The 24,102-nt window shown below is 47.1% G+C and overlaps 2 protein-coding genes across 4 annotated transcripts in view; both read left to right on the top strand.

Annotated features, from left to right (window-relative positions):
* LOC119388124 (importin-11) overlaps positions 1-24,102 on the top strand; it is a 137,394-nt gene that overhangs the window by 80,578 nt on the left and 32,714 nt on the right. The window lies entirely within an intron of this gene.
* LOC119386257 (importin-11) overlaps positions 19,304-24,102 on the top strand; it is a 37,513-nt gene continuing 32,714 nt past the window's right edge. Inside the window, exon 1 of the mRNA XM_037653585.2 lies at positions 19,304-19,316. Coding sequence (XP_037509513.1) covers positions 19,304-19,316 — 13 coding nt within the window. The remainder of the gene's footprint in view (positions 19,317-24,102) is intronic.

The raw sequence follows: 24,102 nt of genomic DNA, 5'->3' as shown, positions 1-24,102 counted from the left end.
CGTTTTTCTGGAGTGTGCGCGGGGAACCAGCTCTCTAAATGGTTTGCGGCACCACGGCGTTGCTGCAGCAGCTTGCCTGCGGAGGGTGTTACTCGCGCACCGAACAGTATTCAGTAGGAGCTCGCTCGTGCCGCGTGCGCGAGAAAGTTTTCGCTGATGAACTGCTGGTGCAGCAACGAGAGAGTGCTCGCGGCGGCCGCTTCTGCGTTGTTTCTCCTTGGCGACGTGTTAGCGGCGCCGGATCGGTTCAGCATCTGGTCGAGCGTGCTAGTAGACGGCGTCGAGTCGCGGTAATGGCCACGAGCGCCGGCCACGCCACTCAGCTGGTGCGTGAGAAATCTCACCCTTGCAACCGACTACCACCCCTCCCCGCCCGCGTTCTGTTAGGCCCGCCACCCCTATATGCCACGCCCTTCAAGGCGTGAGAGGAGTTTGCGGCTCTTGCAGCTCGCACGATGCGGCAACTGAATTTCTCCGCGGTGGAACTTTTGGTAGGTCTACAGCTACAGTCACTGGTCGTTTGTCTTTGCGTTCGCTAGAGTTTACGGTTGGATTAATTTTTTGTTCATAGTCTGCTTGCATTTTTTTCAAATTAGCATCAATTCGGCAATATTATATTGAAAAGGAAATGAAGACAGCTGTATGACTATGTGTTTCATTCATTTCAGCACAGAAAACTTCAAGTTTTCACAATAACGGCAAGTCATCGTTAAAATGGCGCATTTACTTACCCGTACTTATGTGGAGTTATCCGCTAATAATAGAGTTTGCCTGAGCGTGATTGACTGATTGATTTATTGATTAATTAATTTATTGATTTCTATTTATATACGTCTTTACCGAGAGTTTGCAAGTACTGAATTAAATGTTTGCTCTAGGCTATTTTGATAAGAGCCCGCCACTCCGTCGACAAAACGTTCCCGAGAAGAAGAAAATCGGTGTTGAGATCACGGCTCTACACATCTGCACATAATTTACCAGAGCCCTAATCCACTTTTTTACTAAGTTATTCCTGCATGGTTTAAAAAAAAGGTTTGTTAAAGAAACTTGAATTGGACATATTGGCACTTACAGCACCTCGGTCTATTGCCTGTATTTCCATGCGTGAAAAAAATGCACTTAAAAAAAATTGGAAGAGACCCTAATCCTTCACTTTGGTGCCCGGCAGTGGCACTTTCACGTCGGCGTTCGTGCGCTCTCGTGTATTACCTGGGTTAACCCTGTGCTTAGTCGCATTGCCGAAGCGGATCTCAGAGGCCACGTAGAAAGACGCACGTCGTTGAGATGTATTTCGCCAGGTGGCGCAAGGATACAAGCTGCTCACAAGAAAACCGTCTGCTCTTTCAATAAGATCATATAAATGAATCAATTTGCATTAATTATCCTGACAGTTTATTGAGTATTCTGTAAACTTATGCTCTGATATCGTATGTATACAACATAACTCATAACTTGAACCGGAAACATCAATTTCATACCACTTTTATTGTTCACAAGACCTTTCTGAATATCAGGAAAACCAGAAGCAAGTGCTCGACCGGAAGTGATTGGAAAATAAACATGAGTGTCACTCGGGACTCATTATTAATTAGAACTAACAGACAATAACGCCAAGGAAAGTATAGGGGTGTTATCTGTGGTATTTAGAATATAAATGTTAAGAAAGTAAAGTGGACGAAAAGATAACTTGCCGCTGGCAGGGACCGAACCTGCAACCTTCGAATAACGCGTCCGATGCTCTACCACTGAGCTACGGCGGCGGTCATCCTCCCGTCCACATTATGGGGTATATATGTGATTTAAACTTAGGAGTGTTAGTCAGCGCCAATCGCATCAATGGCGGCGAGTGTGGAACACTCTTTTTTGTGCCTGTTGGCGTCACGTAGCACGTGATCTTTTTGCGAGCTGGAAGCTGACCAATAATCCCTCGCATACTACCTGTAGGCATCAAGTCTGCCAGAACGAGACCCTCGCTATGAATGAAGGAAAGGAGATGACTCTTAAGGGCTCGTTTTTTTTCTTTGTTAGACACATTATTAATTAGAACTAACAGACAATAATGCCAAAGAAAGTATAGGGGGTGTTATCTGTAGTATTTAGAATATAAATGTTAAGAAAGTAAAGTGGACGAAAAGATAACTCCACACTCGCCGCCATGGCTGCGATTGGCGCTGACTAACACTCCTAAGTTTAAATCACATATATACCCCATAAAGTAGACGGGAGGATGACCGCCGCCGTAGCTCAGTGGTAGAGCATCGGACGCGTTATTCGAAGGTCGCAGGTTCGGTCCCTGCCGGCGGCAAGTTATCTTTTCGTCCACTTTACTTTCCTAACATTTATATTCTAAATACTACAGATAACACCCCCTATACTTTCCTTGGCGTTATTGTCTGTTAGTTCTAATTAATATTGTGTCTAACAAAGAAAAAAAAACGAGCCCTTAAGAGTCATCTCCTTTCCTTCAATCGGGACTCATGCCACTGAGAAACCTTTTACGCTCGCAGTATTATGTCAGTGCCCCGAAGAGAAAACAGGTGGATGCAGATCGCTCTCGCCGGACGAAATTTCTCTTTCTAATGGACGTCAAAGTAAGCACACCTTCGATGAAACGTGGGAACTTGCGTTCCGTCCTGTGTATCGGTATTTACGCAGTTCAGGACGACACAGGCAATGAAACGAATTAGCGGAAGCAACGTTCGTACGGAAGTGCCATTGAAAGCAAAAAGAAAAGACCCAGGCTATGAAATACAAAACTCCGGCGTGCATGCGTTCCCTGCCGAAGATTATATAAATAACATCTTACTCGACGCGGTATTAAGTCGGGAAAGTGTATGGTTAACCTTAATCAGGTCATTAGGAGGGCGTCCGTCCTAATCCTATCAGGGGATTACCTCTGAGAGGATTACGGCTGCTTAGCCAAAGCTTCCGCTACAAAGTGGCCTAGAGTATTTTGCGCTCGCCGGGGACTTCCTTTTTTTTTTTCCTGGCAAGTCACCGTTCGTCTTTCTTTACTACGGCGTTTCTCTTCCGGAACGCGCAAGAGAAAGCACGTGAAGCGATCCAAAAACACGAAGAAAAACGAAGCACTTTGGCTGCCGACCCCGTTAAAGTCTCATCCGCTTGAAGCAAGTGGATTGTCGCTTGACAGAGAGCACTGGAAGATTCCTTCCGTTGCGAAATGTCGGAGGACAGATTGGCGCAAACCGGATGTGTCTCACGCTTATTTAAATCGCTGAGCGAGAGGATTGCTTTTGTTCTATAGATTCTTTTATTGCCGAGCAGAGTTGGTTGCTAAAAGCGCACATGCTTGTTTTAATCTTCCTTCCGCCTCAGACGAAACGTGCCGACATCAAAGCGTTGTTCTAGTATTTTTTATTGCGATAGCAATTATATGGGCACTCTCAGCTGGTTTTTGCCATCGGCGTTGCCGTTATGTCCCGGATATGTATATGTATGTATATATAAATAAGAGCCCAAAGAAAAATAAATCAGAAAAAAAAGCTTCCGAAGCGCACCACCAGGATTCGGACCTGTGCCCTCGCTCCGCAGCGAGCTGGAAATGTCGAGCTGTGACCCTTGTTAGTTCGCGGTCGTTCTGCGTGTGTTCCTTTCGTGAGTCCTTTTCGTTTGCGGGGCGCGCTGCAAGTACCGAGCTGCTTGACGTTCTTCGTGTGACATTCTAATTTGTTGCTATCGCATTCATTGCTTCGTCGTTGTGGCGAACTGTGACTTTTTTATACTACATGCGCATTTGCACAGCTCGCTTTCGTTTAGAATGATGTAATGCCTGTTATGTTAGTTTCTTTTTTTTTTAACGTTTTGGATATAGGGAACGTGCACTGAGCTGGTGGCGCCGCGGTGCGCGAGTGAACGAAAGCCACTGGCGTGCTCCGCGCAGCAGCCGGCCCATGAGGTTGTCAGATTGCCCTGTCAGCCTTGTCAGGTCGTTAGCGGTGCTTCGCAATGTCGCGTGTAAATTGCTGTGTCGTAAACTACGCACCTGGAACAAAGTTTTTCAGTTTTCCGCCGTGACCACGCTTCAGAAACAGGCGGGAACGCTGCATTAGTCTACGCCGCGTAAAGGAAGTGATCCTGCGGGCACGTTTATGAAGTACATGACTCTATAGTTCGCTGTGAATTTACGCTCCACACAAGTTAACTGATATTTTTTCACTGCTGACGGAACCGAGCGGCAGCCGGCAATGTGATCTCGAGCCTGCAGTCTACATTTCGTTGGCGGAAAGCCATCGACAGATCCAGCAATTTTCTTTCGTACGCTGCTGCTATTTTTCCACCGTACCGCAGTTCGTCTAGCGGCGCAGTTCGCAGACTGCGCAATTCGTAAGCAGGAATAGTTAAGAAGAAGAAGCCCCTCATGCCTGGCAAAATGCGTCGGGGGCTGCGAGAATTTCAAAATTGATTCCCCTTGTACTGCGGTTGCTTTTAACATGACTGTGCGTGCAAGCAAAGCCGCGCCACGCCGTTATATTGTTCTACGTGACAGCAAGATATCACGTGCAAAGCTAGCACGTGACAAATTTACTCAATGACTCATGCAGCCCGAGAAACATCTACGAACGAAGCTGAACTACAGCACGGAAAACTTCTTGGAGCTGCCACGCATTACTAAATGCAACACGTGCAGTTCGGCGACCGTACGTTTTACTTGCGCGCATCGCAAGGAATGGTCTAACACACGTCAGACACAAATGTCATCGTTTACTCAGCAATAAACAGGCGAAATGACAAGAGAGAATGCATACAAACATCGCGAGGTTTACGCTGGCCGGCCGCACGAATCGCCCTTTCAAAACACTCGGTCGCACGTCCGTGCTTTCTGTCACATTGAAAACATGATTGATTCCGTATAATTTGTCCTTTCCCTTCATCTGAGGCCCTAAAAGAATCCTGCACTGCCAACTTTCTGAAAGCTTGGCCATTTTGTCAAATTTGTTGCCTTCGCGGGAACTCACTTGCATGGAACGCGGGTGATAGCGGACGGAGAGACGAAGGTTCGTGGCACGCCAGTTGTGATCCTCGCAACCTTGTTGTGAATAAACACAATTCAATTCAATTCAAAATGAAGTGGCCACTCGTGGCGCTGGCGGCGCATTGGTGCAGTGGACTTTTGCGCCACCTGTACGTGCTGCACGTTTCCCATACCAAATAACATCTTTGCCTTAAATCTGAGAGCGACATTTAATGCGTGAGCCAGTGAAGGCTAAGCAGAACTTTATAAACGAGGGTTACGCAAGAAGTAAGGGCCGTTTGGTCCCCCCAAAATAATAATCGTCAGTAAAAGTTTTTATTGGCTGGTTTAGATTAGCAAGAAAATACTTCACTTTTCTACATAATCACCGTTAAATTCTAAGCACTTTGCGTACCGCTGCACCAGTTTCTTTAGTCCCCCTGCGTAGAAGTTCGCCGCCTGGGAATTTTTTGCTGTTTGATTTGGTCGGTAAGCATTTTTAGTACCAACTATGCACATACTCTGTGATATCTGAGCTTTTCACTTACAATCGTGCAAATTGTAGTGCAGCTGACAGAAGGAAATTTATCCGAAAGACGACTAACTGTCAGTCGTCGAGCTAATTGCAATTCCCGGTCCACTTGTTGAACAGTTTCATTGGTCTGGATTCTGGCCCTTCCACTCCGCTCTTCGTCGTGCACGTTTGTGCGGCCATTGGTGAAGCCTCAACACCATTTTATGACCTTTCCTTCACTCATCACTTCATGCCCATAAACTAGGCACAACTCCGCATAAATCTGAGAAGCTGATGATAATTTTGTAAGCAAAAGTCGAATTACAGCTCGCACGTCACAATAGGCGCGAGCAAGGATTTTCGCAGACATTGTCGTTTGTGTTGCCCGACAAGCAGACGGCTACTGTGTCAGAACTCAGTACCTTCAGTACCTTCGCGAAGAATTAACAGATGGCGCTGCACGTTTAAATCTTTATTCTGACGTGTAAATATTTAAATATTAGCAAACGGCCCTTACTTTTTGAATAGCCCTCGTGGGTAATGAAACTATAGTCGGATACAACTTTAGAAGTCCGCGGCATTTCCTTCTTACAGGCGGAGGCACACGAGCCTGCACCGATGGGCGCGCACTACAGGCTGACGCCATGAGTTACCGGCCGAACGGCCGGTAACTCCGGCTTAGGAGAACATTGTCCATTGCACGAGCGGGGCTATTTCTTTAGTGGCGGAGGCAGTCGGCTGCCGCACTTGGGTCATCTGGGCGGAGCGTCTCCAGACCTCTTAAGCTGTGTCCTACTATACATACAGAGGTACGCAAGTAAATGCGTGTGCAAGGCCTCCGAGACCCGTTTTGTATTATATACCGCTGCAGAAAGTGATCGGGAGAGGTCGAGGAAGACACGTCGTGGCGTGCGAATCTGTTTCCTGTGGATCTGCGTGAAAGACAAAGGCGCAAAGAAGACTCGCTCTATGTAGATTCGAGCAATGGGTGTTGGGTCTGCAACCGTGGCTCATCACAACGAGCCGTAACTATCAGCGTTCCAAGGAGCATGGGCTAATTACTCATACAGTGAAGTTTACTACGATGATCTGCGACATCATTTTCGTTCAAAAACTCTATTCGTAAGGTGACGTTTCGTTACGTTCTTCACGTGCATGAGAAGACCCTCCTAATCATTACGTCCGCCGCTGCCACGTGGTAACAAGTAACCTTTCACCTTTCGCCCACCTATGCCAAGGTAAATCGCGAGTAAAGAGTTGTGCCGGCAAGTTACGCGAAAAATATCAGTCGCTTTGAAACAAAACTAAGATACCGGTGCAATAAATAAAAAAAAATAAGATATTCTAAGCCATGGAACGCAGGCCATACGAAGTAAAAACGATCTGAGAAAAAGCTTTACGCAACAGAATTCAGCTTCCTGCTTGAAGAACAACTGCTTGCGCAGACAGATGCCGACACACACACGCCGGTGATGGCCGAGCCTTCACAGAGAGAGAGAGAGAGAGTAAGGGAGGACGAAGAGGAGGCGTGATCCGGTTGTTTAGCTACCTCATCACACGCCGTCGGCAGCATTCCGCTCATTGTCGCGAAATTCCTCGGCAACATGAAGGGACACGCGAGCCCGGATGCAACCCCTGCGCTTTCGTACGTTTACACCCGTAAAGGTGTCCTCCAACCCCCTCGCCACCCACCATTCTTTCGCTCGGTGCGTCGGCGAAAAATCTGGCGTCGGTACTGGTTTGCTGGAGAATGCGCCGCAGCTGGCAGATACCCGCCGTGAGCTTCACGTTTCGCAGATCGATTGCCGTGCTTGCTAAGCACCGTGCTTACGCTCAGGCGACGCTCGGGAATCCGCCACCTTGCGGAAAAAGTGGCACGCGCGTTCAGCGCTAAGACACGCATCCAGAGCCTCTGTTCGGCTTCGTGCTATCCTCCTTGCAACGCAACCAGCTGCGATGACTTATTGGGGAGAGAACCGTGATTATTGCGACAAGAGGAGGAGGGTGCGTGGTCGTCGGGCTGTTTTATGAACGAGTGGAACAAGTGAGCGGAACCCTTGATTAAGGCTCAGTCGGTTTTCCGCAATCGTTAACACGCGAGCTGCTTGTTGCAACAGACGCGTAACTTCGTAGATGGGAGGAGTAAGGCGTGGACTTGGAGAAGAAGACGAGTTAAACTCGTTTCGCAATAGAAGGGCGACCTTGATTACGTCACCGCTCAAGTTAAAGGACTTGAATATAACTGTGCACTTGCTATTGCCCGAGGCAGAAAAGAGAGAAATATACAGATTCAGTACACCTGTAAAAATATTGCGAAGCAGAGCTTTTGTTATGCGGATAATTAAATGTGACGAAACTAATTGCGATGTGCCGCCTTCTTTTAAAATTTCTACCCTAAACAACGTTTATGTATAAATGAACCACACAAATCAGAAGAATAACGTCACGCAATGTTTATTTTTATGCACAGCACCGCTTACAATCCCCGCCAAGATTCAGAGAGCTTTAAACATATGCACACTGCAACACATCGACACAGGCATCTCAGGTACGCTGTTTGATGTGATGGGAATAATTGGAAGAGGAAGGTGGGTGTAGAATAGGAGAAGTTCGTAAGCACGGTTGTTGTGAGAATAGCCCTTGTGTAACCGTTCTCGGTACACAATGGATGCATACAATTGGTGTATCGACACACCGACACGAGGGTGCAGACACATTTACCCACCATCGCGACACCGTGGTCGGATAAATGCGATGAAAACTTTTCTTTAAGCATTAAGACCAGCGCTGTGGCACGCGGCCTTAACGAATGGGCGCGGAAAATACTTGTAGTGGCAACCTGGGGCACGAGCAGTAAATGTTGTTTAGCATGCTTACGTGTAGAAAATACTGTAACCTCTCAACTAAATACAACATAGCAGAACCCACGACCGACAACAGCTGTCTTCTGGCTAGCGCCTCTGGCTATCATCGATTTATTTCGTGTACGAATCGTATGACGGCACAACGAGTTCCAACAAGGCAGTATACTCCTTTTGACTCCGACGAAGCAGCCAGGTCTCGAACTGTCGGAGTCTCGCCTGAAATATGCCAGTGTTCGCAGTAATTGTCACGTCATGATGCACTGTATTTTCTCTCACTACGCCTTTCTCGTTCGTTTTCAGACAGATCGCTGTTCTCTACATGAGGGCCACCGTCATAAACAGGCCATCTTTTCACCCTAGTACCAGACCTGTTTTATTCATTGTGTTGTCTTATGGGGCGGATCTATTCTATGGTACGCACTCACTCTAACCCAGGTCTTTACACAGCCTATCCCCGTACTGTTATGCCCCCAGGCGCCGTTCCCTCGCACTCCACTACCGACCGCCCGAATTTTTCTTTCTCCCACAACGCCCAGATTTCTTTCTTCTATATTTCTTCCTTGCCTGAAAAGCTAGCGACCGGTTCCTCTAAAGAGGTTGCTGCTTCACTGTTGTTGTTGTCAGTTCCCTCTTTATTTTTTTAAGTCTATCATTCTCCGCTGCTTTCTATGGACGTGCATTACTTTATATGCTTTCCGCATCATTTGGGAATACAGGGAACAACGTGCTAGAAAAAGAACAGCGAAGAGCAAGTGAGGGCGAGAGAAGCCGTCACGCTACAGTGCTCTTGTAGTAGTACTGTGCAGTAAACACATTACGAAATGTGGCTCTCAGTAGGACCGATTGTGCCTTTGGATGCTGTTGGTTGGTACACAGTATTACCGCCTGAAACTCATTCCATTAGTTACAAGCGGTAATACTGTGTGGCTGATATCAAGAGACGTCGCGTCGCTATTGTATATTTGTGCATGCACCTAGTGTGAACTTTTCTGCTCTTCGTTTCATCGTTTCTGTCCTTTATTTTAACTAATTTTATAGCCAATATCATTATTATGTGCAATTTTCTTCCTTCCTATGTACACGTGAGCGCTGACTGATGCAGCAGGTTTGAAAAAAAGTGAGCAGCTATAAATATCCTGTGGATTGTCTGTTTCACTTGAAATAAACAGCGCAAGAAACGGACGACCACGGAAAAGGAAACACACAGGACAAGCGCTGACTTCCAACTGAATGTTTATTGACAAGAAAGCATCTTATAAGTGCTTGCGGGAAAGTTAAAACCAGAAAAAAGAACAGAACAAAAAAATTGGCCGCGTATCTGCGTGCTTCGCTGCAAATGTCGTCTAAAGACGATAGAAGAGGCGCTGCGTGAGATATGGACGCCATCTGGCAATACGTCGGGAAACACGAGTGCTGTGTTGCGGGCTGGTAGTCCCGGCGCAGCGGCAGGCGAAGACCGGCGGTGACCAACGCGACCGGTGGGGACGCCGGCCAGCCTGAACACGCTGTTTGGCGCGATGCGCCGAAGGAGAAGAAACGTCCGCACTCAACGAGTACTCTCCACAAACTCCCTTACTTACACGTCGCCTGGGTAAAACAGGAATGCCAGAGCGGCGCCCCCTGTCATTCGTACAACGCAATACTGAACCGAAACCGAAACACAACATGAGCTTGTGCAGAGGGCACGGAGGAAGACAAGTTTCAGCGCAGTCGCATTTTCAGCGCACCTTAAGAAACTAGGGTTGTAACATTGTAGGGCGAGTAGGGCCAGAAGGACCGTCACGACGAAAACCTGCCTCCTCAGTCGTATTCGCCTGCAACGTTGGTGTGGCTTCGCGTTCCCTCCTCCGCTCCTGGCCTTTCCACAAAGCTACTGCCTAAGTACGAAGGCCCCTACCGCGTCCTACGTCAAGCATCCCCAGTTAACTATATGATTGAGCCTGTTCAATCATCTACAGACCGCCGTCGTCGCGGCCGCGAGACTGTTCACGTCGATCGACTGAAGCCGCATTACGACCCACCAGTTGTACCTGTTCCTTAGGTCGCCAGGATGGCTCCTTTTCCGCGGGGGAGTCATTTGTAACATGGTAGGGCGCAGACAAGAACGCCTGCGAAAGAAGACGACGAAGACGGTTGTTCTTGGCGCTCGCGCTTGCTCGGCTTGGACCGCTGATCGCTTCAGCTGTGGCAATCTTTTAATAAACGCGTTACTGTCTCAACGTTAAACGCATACCATCAAGGTCTTTAAAATTGCGTATCTATGTATTTTCTGTTAAAGGAACACACCGCCTAATACTTACCTAGTGATGTTGCGCCTCAGATATGCGTAATGTTTTTCTTTTTGATCAACAATGTACACAAGTATGAACCTCGTCAGCCGTTCACGATGGCTGGCCCTTGGGCAAGTGGTTCAACTTTGGCCGAGTGGCTGAATCGAGGGACGTGCCGACAAACAGAAAGACAGACAGAAGGACAGACTAGAGCACTGCACGGGCCGTGATTTTCGGCCCGGGCCCGGCCCGGGCCCGGAACTCGTTCGAGTTTACCCGCCCGAGCCCGGCCCGGTGATTCAATACACGACCCGGGCCCGGCCCGAACCCGACAAAAAGTTTCGCCTACCCGGCCCGGCCCGGCCCGACGGCATATCAGGCCCGACAGAGGCCCGAGCCAATAATATAGGTCCAGAACACAGAATCTACAGCAAACTGTTTTAAGTAGCAAATATCTACGCTTTGTTGGCGAATATTTCGCTCACAATTCTACTTTAACCAACGGTAATTTCGTGTAAAAAGGGGTTCACGGTGGAAACAGTTGAGTGGACATACTGGTTACAATGAACGTTTGGTCTACTATCACTGGTCTAGTACTATAGTTATGGTATACTATAACTTTTTTTTTTGCTAATGCAATGGGGATCATCAAGAGCGTTTTGTAGCAGATATTGCAGCAAAGTGATTTGCAGCATGGGTTCAGTTTCGATAGGAAGTACAATAAAAACAGAGGAGACAGAGAACAAAATGTTCTCTTCAATTTGTTTTTATTGCGCTCTTTACTGAAACTTAAAACGTGCTCTAACGACAAAGGCAATCGTGCACCCGGCTTCTGGATATGTAACACGTGTCTTCAACATTTTAACACCTTGCCGCAGCAAGATAGAGGAAGAAAGCCAAGTTTATTACCTTGTTGCAAATACACTAACCTAGATAAAAATTATAACGAACCGTGCGCACCACGTGTACTTTTAGAAATACGTATAGGCAGCCGAAAGGACGAAAAAAGTATTTGTTGTAGCATTCTTTTCAAGTATCTAGAGATTCCGGCTTTAAGCACGCCATCCACCGTTGCATCACATATCCTGCCGCACTAAAGTTTCTCGGACTGCATACGCTAGCCGCAGGGGTGCACATCTGCCTTACGAATTGTGAACGTGCCGGCAGTCGTTGTTCTTAACATCCACCACTGGAGCAAATTTAGGATGTCTTTGTGGACCTCTACAGAATGAACGTAGCTGTGCAGCTTATCCCTTCATTTCTATTGTTCCCGAACGTCGTGGCACTATTTCAGTATCGCCTATAAAACTCCTCTTTGAGGGTTTCTGCTTGCAGTTTTCAGCAGTGTATGTTATGCACGGCTTGCACCACGCTCTTTTTTTTTTCGTATTATAATGCTCTATGCCTTCCTAACGATGTTGTACTGGTAGAAGGTGACCACTGCACTACGTGGGTAGGACTGACAGGAGGTGGACGAAGCGATTTCGATCTGCTTTTGGTGTTCGTTACAGTTTGGTAATAAAGGCGCGAATAAGCTTCCCGGCGCTTACTCATTGGATGCCTATGGTTCGAGGTAAAGGGACATCACCCGGCATGGAATTCGTAATTGCCTTTTTTCAAGCCTAATATTTCGTCAAGTGAATATATTTTGCCTGACGCCTTATGCTGTTTGAACCTATGCTATTCCTGCACATTCCAACGGTGTTGCGGCAGTGTCATGTAGCTCTCACACTATACCTGTATAGCGCAGGGGACCCAAACGCGCGGCCTGTACGCCTCTCCCTAAAGGCCCGCGGGCCGCACAGGACTATCTTCGTCCCATTTTTTTCATTTTCATTTTCTTTATAACTATGTTCTTAAGCTACACAGGCATGACAGGCAGGGTTGCCACTGGCTTTAGAGTAAATGTCGCCAAACGACGAGCGAAAAGTCGCCAAAATTCGCCATTTTTTTACAAATTTCGCCAAAAAAGTCGCCATTCTAGATATGTGCGGCATATCTAGTAATAGCAAATATTTCCACTCACGTATAGCCTCGTCGAATACAGTACCATCAAAGACCCTTAAATTATATTGACGTTTCTCAACGCCAGTCATATCGCCCACTTCACCATGGGGGTGCATGGTGCTGCTTCTCCGACTAGCCGCAAGATGTGCGTGGTGGCGCAAGGGTGGATGAATGAAACGCTCATGACATCGTTCCATCTCTGTCCGCTCGTTTCAAAGGTAAAGGTGTGGTAAACCTTCGGCGAAAAACGTGAAAGTGTTGTTTGTAGACAGCCTTACGTACCCTTACATGAATTCAAAGGATTAAAAGGTTTATTGAAGGTAACACGACATAATTCTTACAGGAACCGATCATTAGTGAGTCTTACACATTTTCAGTGTGAACTAATATGATGCCGGACGCCACCGACCTTTTGTTATAGTCACTTATATCTACATGCGTCAATCCGATGCGTTATTATCGAACAGGTAGACAATGTAAAATGTTATATAGCAATTGTTTTCATTGCACACGCTCACCAAGAACAGTCGAAAATGCCTCAATAAATATTTTTTATTGCATAAACAGCCGCGTATCCGCCTCTCTTCGCTATTCCAAAACAGCCTTTATGAGCTGAATTGGGGGTACTGCAACAGTGAATAATTCGCCAAGCTATTCAGAACAGTTCGAGCTTTGGCGGAACAGATGGTCGGAGCACGCGGTGAACCCGTCGTATAGCCCCTTCAGAAGCGAAACTTTAGAGAAGCTTAAAGCACCTAAAGCCATAAACTTATGGTCAAACACTGCCCCCTCAAGGTTTGCAAGGCAGTCCGCTAACTTACATTTTGCTAAAATGTCGCTGGGGGACGTTCCAGTACCTCCTGCATCTAGATGAATTGAGAAGATATACACGAGTTACAGGACGGACATAACGAATGACGCGTAATGAGGACATTCTACTCGTGGGTCTAAAACCAAGAGCAATACAGAGAATGCTGCCGCTCATTCGTTGGGAAGACTCTGAGCTTAGGATGCATAACTCAGTGGAGACCTAAGCCGAAAATCGCCAAAAATTCGCCATGTCGCCATTCCTAATTTTAGGTCGCCACGGGCCTCTCAAATTCGCCAACTTGGCGAAAAGTAGCCACCATTGGCAACCCTGATGACAGGTCTAAAGCTTTTTTGTCGTGAGGCATCCCCTGCGGCCACCATGTGTTGATACCTAACCGTGAAACAAAACTCTATATTTCAAAATCGGCGTCCAGATATCAGTCATGTTGAAGATAGGTATCGATAGGTTGTTGGAATCCTGCCGCGAAATACCCTTCAGAAACAACACACATGTGATATATGGGAAAGCTGTTCTTTTAAATGGCAACGTTAGCTGACATTTGGTATGACCTATCCCCCCTCCCCCCCCCCTCCCTCCACGCGCGCTTTTAGCTGCGTTACTGTGCTGGCTCTTGCGGGAGTAAATTTTTGTGAATGCGGCCTGCTAGTGGAGGTGGGTTTCGACCCCTGATATAACGGAAAAAAGGCGAAAGTTAAAATGTTAAAAAATTGGGCACACCAAGCTGGCTGCGCGCGTCCATCTCGCGCCACATGACCACTGGGGGCCGTTACGAAGCCACGGAAAAAGAATGTGTCTGTATAGGAATTTTATGTAACGAGACTCCGTGCACTCCTTTCGTTTTAGTGGAAGCCTGGAAATTTCAAAAAAACGCTTCCCCGCTTGGAGCTCTGTGATCGCTCTTGCGATAAGTTACAGGTATATATTTTTTATAATACATTTATTACTGCCATTACAGGATAACATTTGGGATATAAGATGGTAATGAATATAAATAAAGCACAGAATAACGACATGTTAACTATATAAGCGCCTGGTATATCTACCTTTAGCTCTGCCATGTAAGATAAATCAAGTAGCCCCATATGCAAGGAGCGAAAGAAGTTCAGTACTTGTCTCTAAACAGGGGCGTAGCCAGTAGGTGGGGGGAGGATGGGGGGGTTCAAACGCCCCCCGAGATTTTTTCAATTTTGCATGTGTATAATACACGCACACATACAAACGCACACACGAACGCACATAAAGTATGGTCGGACCACGCCCCCCCTCCCCCCCCCCCCGAAAAAAATTTCTGGCTACGCCCCTGACTCTAATAAAATTTCTCCATAAAGCTTGCCCCACATAAAAAAGCGTTTTTTTCGGGACAAAATGTGAAACATCTGTATGTATGCGCAACGTATGTGGAACAAACTTGACGAGACACTAGAAAGAAAAACAATTTCTCTGTTATCAGTAAATTACTCTTTTGCGATTCCTAAAACACCACGCTCGCCGGGACAAGACTCTTGGTAAGTGAGAAAACGTGCAAAAAGGTAAATGCGGGTGGCGATGGTCCCTTTAAATTCGCGCAGCAGACACCGTGACACCTTAGATCTGACGGCGTCTAATGGGGCCTACGTAGTTCCTAATCACAGAAATGAAGTACACTGACCTTTGAGGGGGCCATAGACTTAACATACCAAGTTTAAGGAAATTTTATTGAGCCAATGTCCCCAAATACGACAAATACAGTTTGAAATCCGTGACGTCAGGCTCGGAGATTTCGACGCGAAATTTAAAAAATGGAATTTTGACCTTGATTTTCTTGTCTGATAATAAACTTATGATGGTGAAATGAATGACATTCGAGTTCTTAGAGTTCACTTTATCAGTCTAAACCGATTCAGTACTTCACTATAGCGTCCATTTATGAACCAAGGAAAGTCCAAGCCCGGCCCGACCCGAGCCCGCCACCTCAAACCCGGGCCCGGCCCTAAGCCCGGAGCTTCAGGCCCGAGCCCGGCCCGGGCCCGCCGTGAGAACTACTTTACCCGGCCCGGCCCGGCCCACGGGCCGGGCCGGGCTCGGATTTTCGGGTAGGCCCGAGCCCGTGCAGTGCTCTAGGACAGACAGAAAGACAGACAGAAAGACAGACCAAAATTTCTGCGTTTAAGTTCCCCAAGAAAGACTATCGTCTTTAAAAATGCAATGATAGAAACCAGGCAAGAAACAGTCACCGCAGCCGGCTGCGCACCCCCCCCCCCCCCGCATTGTAAAAAACCCAGCTCTCTGTCAGATAGCAAAACCGATGGCTTGCTAACGCAACCATTCTTTTCTCGCGTCATCTGCGCAGCCTCACTGATTACTCGTGCTTTCTCATCCTTGTTCCCATCCACAACAGTGGTCCCTTGAACTTTCGGCGTGCACCGACACGTGCTGACGTGCAGTGCCAAGAAGCCATCCTTGTCGTTGCGTACGTTATTGGCGTGCTCACGTAAGCGCTCGTTCAGGCGTCTGCCAGTCTGGTCCACGTAGCACGCCCCGCAAGACAAGGGTATCCGGTACACCACTCCTTGCACACAGTCGACGAACTGTGTTCTGTGTTTGACACCACATTGTCTTGCTCGTCTCTTCACGATACAAGTCCTGGTCGTCCGTTTTTTGCGCTATTTCAAGTATGCACAAGCAACTAGCCCAGTCAGCTACTTTGTCTGTTTCACGTCTTGTGAAAGGCGAACTCAACGGTGCCTCCGAAACTGAGCCGTAATTGGTCGTGTGGCTAGCATCGAGATTTCCTAGGATAAATGGGATTAAGAATACGGAGTGATAGAAGGAAAATAAACAGTGAACACTACCCTCACGAGCGGATGCGCGCCTCAACTGCCGGCGATCGTCCTCACCGGTGCATCTCCTAAATACTGTAAAACTTTAGAAGCATTTTCGCATATCAGCCAGGCAACAGCTCGATGAATCAGCACGTGATGACTTCATCTTTATCGCAAATAGTTGCATCGCTATTTCTTGCCTCTCTTTTTCTTCCCAGTTATTTTCACGCTGTACTTACTATATCTAAAGGCGTAGAAAGGCGCTAATTGCTACAAATACCAGCCCTCAATGCAACCGGTCCAAAAGAGAAGAAAATATTGTCTTAATGGGTGCCATGAGAATCAGCTATTTATTCTTTTAACCGAAAAGACATGAGACCAAAAATGTGTTCGAGTAGAAGGAGGAGGAGGCGGAGAAAGATAAAAGAAAGGCAGGGAAGCTAACCAGGTCTGAGCCCGGTAGGTGGACTAATATGTGAACCCATATGAACAGTAATCCTCTAATTTTGTTTCCACCAGTTCGGTACTGTCATCTGATTGTTATTTGTGCGTGTCTGTTGACTAGCAGCGAAGCCCAGCTGTGATCAGGGTTTAGAGTAAGGCAAGTACACTAACAGAATTAATTGCGCTTGTACTCCTTCTGTCTTTGTTCTCTAAAACAAGCCGATGAAAACCATTCCAGGTGTTTATTTGCCACCATAAGAATGATAACTTGATGGAGGCTCGAAATTTCACCCTCATTTCTTTTTCGCTGTCCGCGGTGCCGAAGTAGAGACTTTGCTAAACCATTATGCCTATATGGTTAGGTAGCGCACTTTCGACGGGGACAAAAGAAACGGAAATGACACGACACTCCCCGTCGAAAGTGCGCTACCAAACCATATAGGCATAATGATCAGTCACCAACTAGGCCAGCTCTCAACCTTATTGAACTTTGCTAAATAACGCCAATACGGTATTGCAGTGAACCGCCGTGGTGGTGCTCGACTGCTGACCCGAAGGTCGCGGGATCGAATCCCGGCCGCGGCGGCCGCATTTCGATGTAGGCGAAGTGCTAGAAGCCCGTGTACTTAGATTTAGCTGCACGTTAAAGAACACAAGATGGTCAAAATTTCCGGAGCCCTCCACTACGGCGTCCCTCACGATCATGCTGTGCTTCTGGGATGTTAAAACCCAACAATTATATTATACGTCATTACGGTTGCACGGAGCCGTAGAATTCGTGTGTTCGTTAGAAAACGTGCAAAATGGGTTGATTTAATAAGAGCTTGTTGCTGGGCGAGTTGGTGGGTACATAAAATCTTGATTTTTGCGCTAATAAAGACGAACACATAAGAGAAGACAGGACAGGAAGACAGGAAAAAGGATTGATCTAGTTTCTTGCGTTTGTGTACCTTGAGTACTTGTTCACAAGTACATTCCGCACTCGTACACCATGATTTGCTCAGTCTAGCCTTCCACTCATTCGCATCAGCTTCTACAGTGTTGCACGGTATTCTTTTTTTCAAGATTTTCCCTTCCTCGTCGGAGCCTCATAGAGGCCCGCAGATGCCTTAACTCGAAAAACAGCGAGAGCGAATAGAAACGAGCAGCGGTTGCCATGCGAAAGGATCAGGCGGGGAGCCATCCGGAGGCGGCCGTGATGGAGAGGGCGTAGGTCTCTGGGAATCAGAAGGGGTGGACGCTGGCGCAGCGAGGCACTGCCGCATTTCGCTGTTTGTACGCAAGCACTCTGGCGTGCTTTGTCGAACGAGCCCGCTAGACGCGTCATTTGCGCTACAGACGCCGCTTCGGGGAAATAAGGAGAGGATAAAAAAGAAAGAAATGCGAGCGTAGGAGGCGAAGGAACACTGTGTGTACTCTAACCAATACGGCGTGGCGGCTGAATCGACACGAGGAGCCTGAGCATGTCGTTTTTTTTCAGTTTGTACTTTTAACCATGGACCTATTTAATGTCTGCTATTCCTTTTTTAGTTCTCTCCTGTACTTTAATATTGTATCGAAGGCTCACGCATTTCCTTGGCGCTTACCCAGAAGTCCAGAAAAATAAGAGAGACGGGATAATATTGCTGATTCACCTCGTAGTATGCGGTTTCGTAAGACGCAGCGACTGGCGTTATTAGTGAATTAAGGAAAAAAGAGGAAATGTTATGGAAACATTGTAGCATGACGCAGAAACTTCCCTTCAGTACGGCGTCTTCAGGAATTTAGGCCTAACAAAAATATGCGGTGCATTTTGGGCGGGTAGCAATAAGCAAAAGAAACGAATTGCAGGAGAAGCTGATGTAAGACACGGGCAAATACAGACAGCAAGCGTTGTGGTTGGACGATAGGAGCAAGAAGACAGTAAAAAAAGAAAAAGAAAGAAAAATTGGGAAGGATCTTGTTTGACGGACAAAGCGGAAAAAAAAAGAGAGAGAAAGGTGATGGAACGCGCTGAGAAGTGCATGAGATAATTCTCACAAACGGCTCCGCGGACGCCCACGTGGCGCGTGGCTCTGGCAAATTTGTTTGCCGACAGTCGTGAATTCTTGTTTGCACCGGTTTTACGCGATGGCGTACCCGGCTCCTCCAAGCCACACACACGCGACATGGAAGAAAAAGAATGGATAAAACCGTGTCGAGATAGAGGAAAGAGAGAGAGAAAGAAAAAAAGAAGAGTATGCCTGTGTGGGGTGCGGCTATCCGTAGGAGAAGGAAGAGAGACTCCTTGGGGAGGAGGGGGGGACAAGGGGGAGGAGAGAGAGGACGAGAAAGTTTTCGCGTGTGAAACACTTTGGTCGTGGGTTTCCGCTAAACCTCAGCTGCTCACCAAGCAAACAGGGGACGCGAAGGACTGAAAGAGAGCACAAGAGAAGCAGGAAGTAGCGCTTTCTCCGGAAGAAGAACAAAAAAGAGGAGAAAAAAGGCACACAGCAACGAAATCGTAGAGGGAAGAAACGCTCGAAGGGAAGGCGGTGCAGGCACACCACCGAGGAGATAGGGTAGAAAAGAAAGAAGCGAGCTGGGAAAGCAGAGTTTGTCCTGGGATGAGACGAGGAGCATGGACAAGGAAGGTAAAAGGGAGGCCGAGATGCGTTCTGCAAATAGAAACGAACAGTGCGTGTGTGTTAGCGCGCACACGTATGTGCGGTTGGGCGCCTGCGCGGAAGAAAGTAAAAACCGCACTGGCGCGAGTCCTGTAAACCGCCGGGGCAAACACACAGTGGGTGGAAAACGTTGCACAGTACGACGCCGGCAGCGCTCCGGAGAGAGATCGCGAATGCCGTAAACATGTTAAAGTAAACACAAAGCTTGCCTCTCCGGGAATGCCAGGGTTCGGATAGTGAGAGCGACGGGAAGGGACCCGCTGTTCTCGAAGGCAAAAAAGAAGCACGGTGGATGAATGGAGATATAACCGAGAGCCGACCACGCGGAAGAGAGGAGCGTGCAGTCGTTCGAGGAGTTTCGCAGTTTAGACGACACGGCGAGATTCAATGAATGTCGGGAGTTTAGTGCGACTGCAGTCCGAACGGCGCCGAAACCGTGTTCACGCTTGCAACGTTTTAACAGTATATCGCGGTAGCGCTGAGCGTGGGATATGGCAGCGTCTAATATTCTCGAAAGGTAACGAGACCTCCCGGCGATGCGCAAGTGCACAAAGCACACTGAACTGCGAGCGCCGTATGCTTACTTGAACATATTTTCAAGTGATCTATAAGTAAACAGTGCCCTGCAACGGAGCACATCGGAGAAATGGTCAAGAGTATGCGCATGCACGCTATGCGCAGCCAAGCGTTCTTGGCTGTGCCCTCCTGCTAGGTGCATTCGATACCGGTGTTTTCTACTGCGTTATCAGTTCCCTTGTTTTCTTTTTTCATGAATGTCCCACACATCCACCTGGAAAGCGTGGGCGTCGAGGAGGAGGCCGAGATACGCCCACTGATGTCGCTTTTTTTTGCGCATCGTCGGCAGATCTCGTTACCTTTCGAGCATATTATGCGCTACCATATCCCGCGCTGAGCGCTCCCGTGATACTGTTAAGGGACTATACACGCGCTAGCCGCACACCCGCTCCGCACGTGGCGGGACACTTGCCGCCCGCAACGGAGGGCTCCTGTGACGTCACGAAGAGCGGTTCCAACTTTTTGCAGCCGCCCTGCCGGCTTGCCAGGCTCGCCTCTCATTGGCTGCTCGAAAGCGGCCCGGCGGCCGCCTTCACAGCAAACATGGCGCTTGCTCGAAGCGGCGCGAGGCCTATCGCTGCAGCGATGGAAAAAACTGCTGATTTTATCGTTGCGATCATCATAAGCGCTATACAACTCCCGCGGAGATGTTCATCGAAGGTAGCCAGCCCGAGTGCACTTCCTGGCCCCGTCAGTGCGTGCGATCGTCAACGGAACGAAGAACGGCCGCAATGTAGAAAGTGTGCTGTGGTGATGCGAGTGTCGTCGTTTCGTGTGTTTCTTCGTACCGTCCGTCTTTCAAATGTAATCGCCAAGAATTTAGAGGATTCCATCACGCAATCATGCACCGTGCTAAGCAAGATATGCGTTCAGTGCGCGCCGAAGTGAAAACTGGTCAATCCCGGGAACAAGTGTTCGCGTCGGGTGTGCTGTGTGTGTGCCGATCGTCGCGGCAAATGGTAGTCGAGCCGAAGCTTCAGCAACGATAATATGATCAGGATCGGCAAGTTTTATTGCTCCGTCATTGTCGTCATTCGTAATGCGCAATGTCGTGCAAGTGTTGTTGTGCTCGATGGTATGCGCTGTGGTGAAACTTCTGCGTACCGTGTCACATCTGAGCAATTCTGTCCAGTGCTGTGAAGTGTGCTCAAGAAATGGAAACCGTGAAATATTTAGGAGCGCGGTGCTAAGTTTTCGATTTGTGTGGTTGCGTGCATGTGCCCTGAAGTGGAGGTTGCATACAAGCCATTATCGTGCTTGTAGTCTAACCCATTGAGACGAGCATTATGATCGACGTTCCATAAATCCGTGAAATTTACATAATTCGATGCCAAGGTTCCGTAGACCAAATTAAAGCAAGTGGAAGTGTTACAATAAATTATGATGTACTTGAGAGCAGTTGTTATTGCAACAGAAATAATTATATCATTACTGCACAATTGGTCATGCTATATATCTTCGTAGACCGAGTCCAATGACCACTCAAGTTACATTCAATAAAGATTAAAAAAAACAGATTTTGAAAGTCCTGCTGGAATGTCCCACCACCATCTAGTTAAACACGTCACTGCCTTCACCAAAGCTAGTGCGTGTAGCAAAATGTTCTAAGCAGACGTAGACAAGAAGAATGCTTAATTTACCATTAGCGTCAGTGTTCGTAGGCTCTTCCTTGCCGTAGTGCGCAGCGATTGAAAAAGTAAGCCTCTTTTCCAAAGGAGGACAGCGTGTCGCAATAGGCTAAAATACTTTCCCATCGAATTGGATGAATACGACGATTCGTCGCTCTTGTCAGTGTAGATGTTGTGTGGTTGACCAAAGGTAGCCGAAGGAACTTGTCAACAATCCTGTGTGCCGATCACCTGCCCTTGGCAGTTGTTGAGGTTTCTGAGCAAATGAGAATAGGAGAACCTTCCCAAGTAGGCATAACGATTAAATCCAGCACGATGTGGCATGTTTGCCTGAAGAGATGTTGCACAGCTTTCTAAAAAATATCCTGAGCTATTCCACTCTGTGAAAATGGAGACCAGCGAAGCTGTGTAGCGTACTGATTGATTTATTACATTTGTTCATTTATACATTTATTAATTCTTTTAAATTCAGCATATGCTCCTTTAAAGCAATTCCACCTCAATTCGTGTCAGCAAGAAGTGCAGTGTGCAGGGTTATTTATGTATGTGCATTTATGTACGCGGTTATTTGTTGCTAGTGTATTTATTTGCTTTTTTCTGTTTATTTTAGTATGTTTAGTGGACCAGTAGTGAGTAGTGCGGTTTGCACGATTTCTGTGGCACATACCTGCTAGGGGCTTTCTGTTGACTAGGTAACTGTTCGCGAGTTACAATAGTTGATATTTCTTATTACTCTCAGAGTTGCAGTCATGTCAACCAATTTGCCTGGTGCGTCAGCTGCCGTTTGCACTCAGTCTGGGAAGCCACAGCCCTTTATTTAAAATTTGAATGTAAGGCCAGTTGATGATAATTTTCTGTTCAGTATGCAAGTGTTCGTAAAGTTGCAGGTGGCTGACCTTATATACAGCCTTGCTGCAAAACACTTGGAGAATGCTTAGACTTCAACTTTTAGTGTGCAGTACGATAGCATGAGCAGGCCCCATTAACATTGCCTTCTCATTGGCTAGCCACGCTTCATTTTTCAGTGGACACCTGAACCATGCTGTGAAGGATAAAACGTCTGCGCACATTGTGGAATATAAGCCGTTTAACTCTCCTAGGGTGCCAACTGCAATTACAGCTGTGGAGTACTTACTACACGTCTGTAAAGCAAAATGCACTCCTACATAGCTGCATTTTTTTTGATGCTGTGGCTGTTGATGATAAATTATAGCTGTGCGCTTTGTAATGGTCTGGCACATCTAAGCTAGCCACTGGTTACACAGCTGACATAGTGTGATGCCTGCAACAGTTCTATGCTTCTACCACGCATTATTACATCTGTCATTCTGACTCCTCACCCAAGATGACAATTTTGTTGGCTCTTTTTCCAAAGCAGTTTCAAGCATTGGCGTGGCTCTGTTGTGAAATACTTTACTGCCACACAGAACGCTTGGGTTCGATAGCTGTTCAACCCCTCATGTTTATTCTTTGCATCCATTGAGATTTTTTCGCTAATGGACAGCACTGCTGACACCGACATCGCATTTTCTGCATCACGTGCATCTCAACACTCTGACGTGAAAAACTTGCATTTTTTAGGAGTGCACAAAGCCAGAATGCTAGGGTTCAGGTACTGAAGGCCACTCTTGTCTTAGTATTTCACAAATTCAAACAAAACGTTTTTTTTTATGGTAGTTGAAAGCAGCCAGGCAACACACCCATACTTGCTGATGAGCTTCACGAGATAATCGCTAATGTAGTGCAAGTCATAGTATGTTCGTGATGGTGAGACATTGCATTGCTGTTCCTTTGAGCAATTCAGTTCATCAAGTACCTCCTAAGTACATCCACTTTGCTATTTGGCATTCTTGACATCTGATGTGTGGAACTGCATCAAAGGTCTGCTTTTCTTGACAGTGTGGTCATGGCTGTTACACCACTGGCATGAGGTGCATCATTGCCTTCACACATGGAGGCTCAGTCCCCGAAGACGGCCTCACTTGAATTGCTATTCAATTTTCTTGTCTAGACATATCGACACCCCTGCTTAGGAGGTACTTGCGTCATCTGCACCATAAATATGATAGTGCGTAATAAAACATGAAATGCTTCGTCCAAGAAGCCATCCTCTCATGATATAATCAAACACTCTTGGATGTTCTTCATGAAACAGCTCAGTTTTCCAGCCTGAGCAACCTTGCTGTTGTGAAATAGGTATCTAGCAGTCACACCCGCTCCAAGTTATCGTAAATGTTTAACAGTTTTATTTTCTTCATAAAGCCAGTTGTAGGAGCCTTGCTTCCTCGAAGGTGCATGCAGCTGAGTTGCTATTGGGAGCTAGTTGCAGATGCTGCAATCACTTGTGGTGAGAATGCTTGTGTGGCTCGAACAAATCATCTTCTCCAGATTTGACAGATAGACCTGCTTCAGCATCAAAATTCTAGTAAGTTCGGCTGTTATGTCCTTAGGACCTTAGAAGTGTCAAGGGTCAAAACTAAAAAAACTGACTCTGTCGTCCGATGGAGGACTCACAGTTGTGGACAATCAACAACTTTGCAGCTGAAAAT

This window comes from Rhipicephalus sanguineus, chromosome 3, assembly GCF_013339695.2.
Source record: "Rhipicephalus sanguineus isolate Rsan-2018 chromosome 3, BIME_Rsan_1.4, whole genome shotgun sequence".
NCBI lineage: Eukaryota > Metazoa > Arthropoda > Arachnida > Ixodida > Ixodidae > Rhipicephalus > Rhipicephalus sanguineus.
Note: the sequence above shows the minus strand (reverse complement) of the source record. Positions and strands in the feature narration are given on the sequence as shown.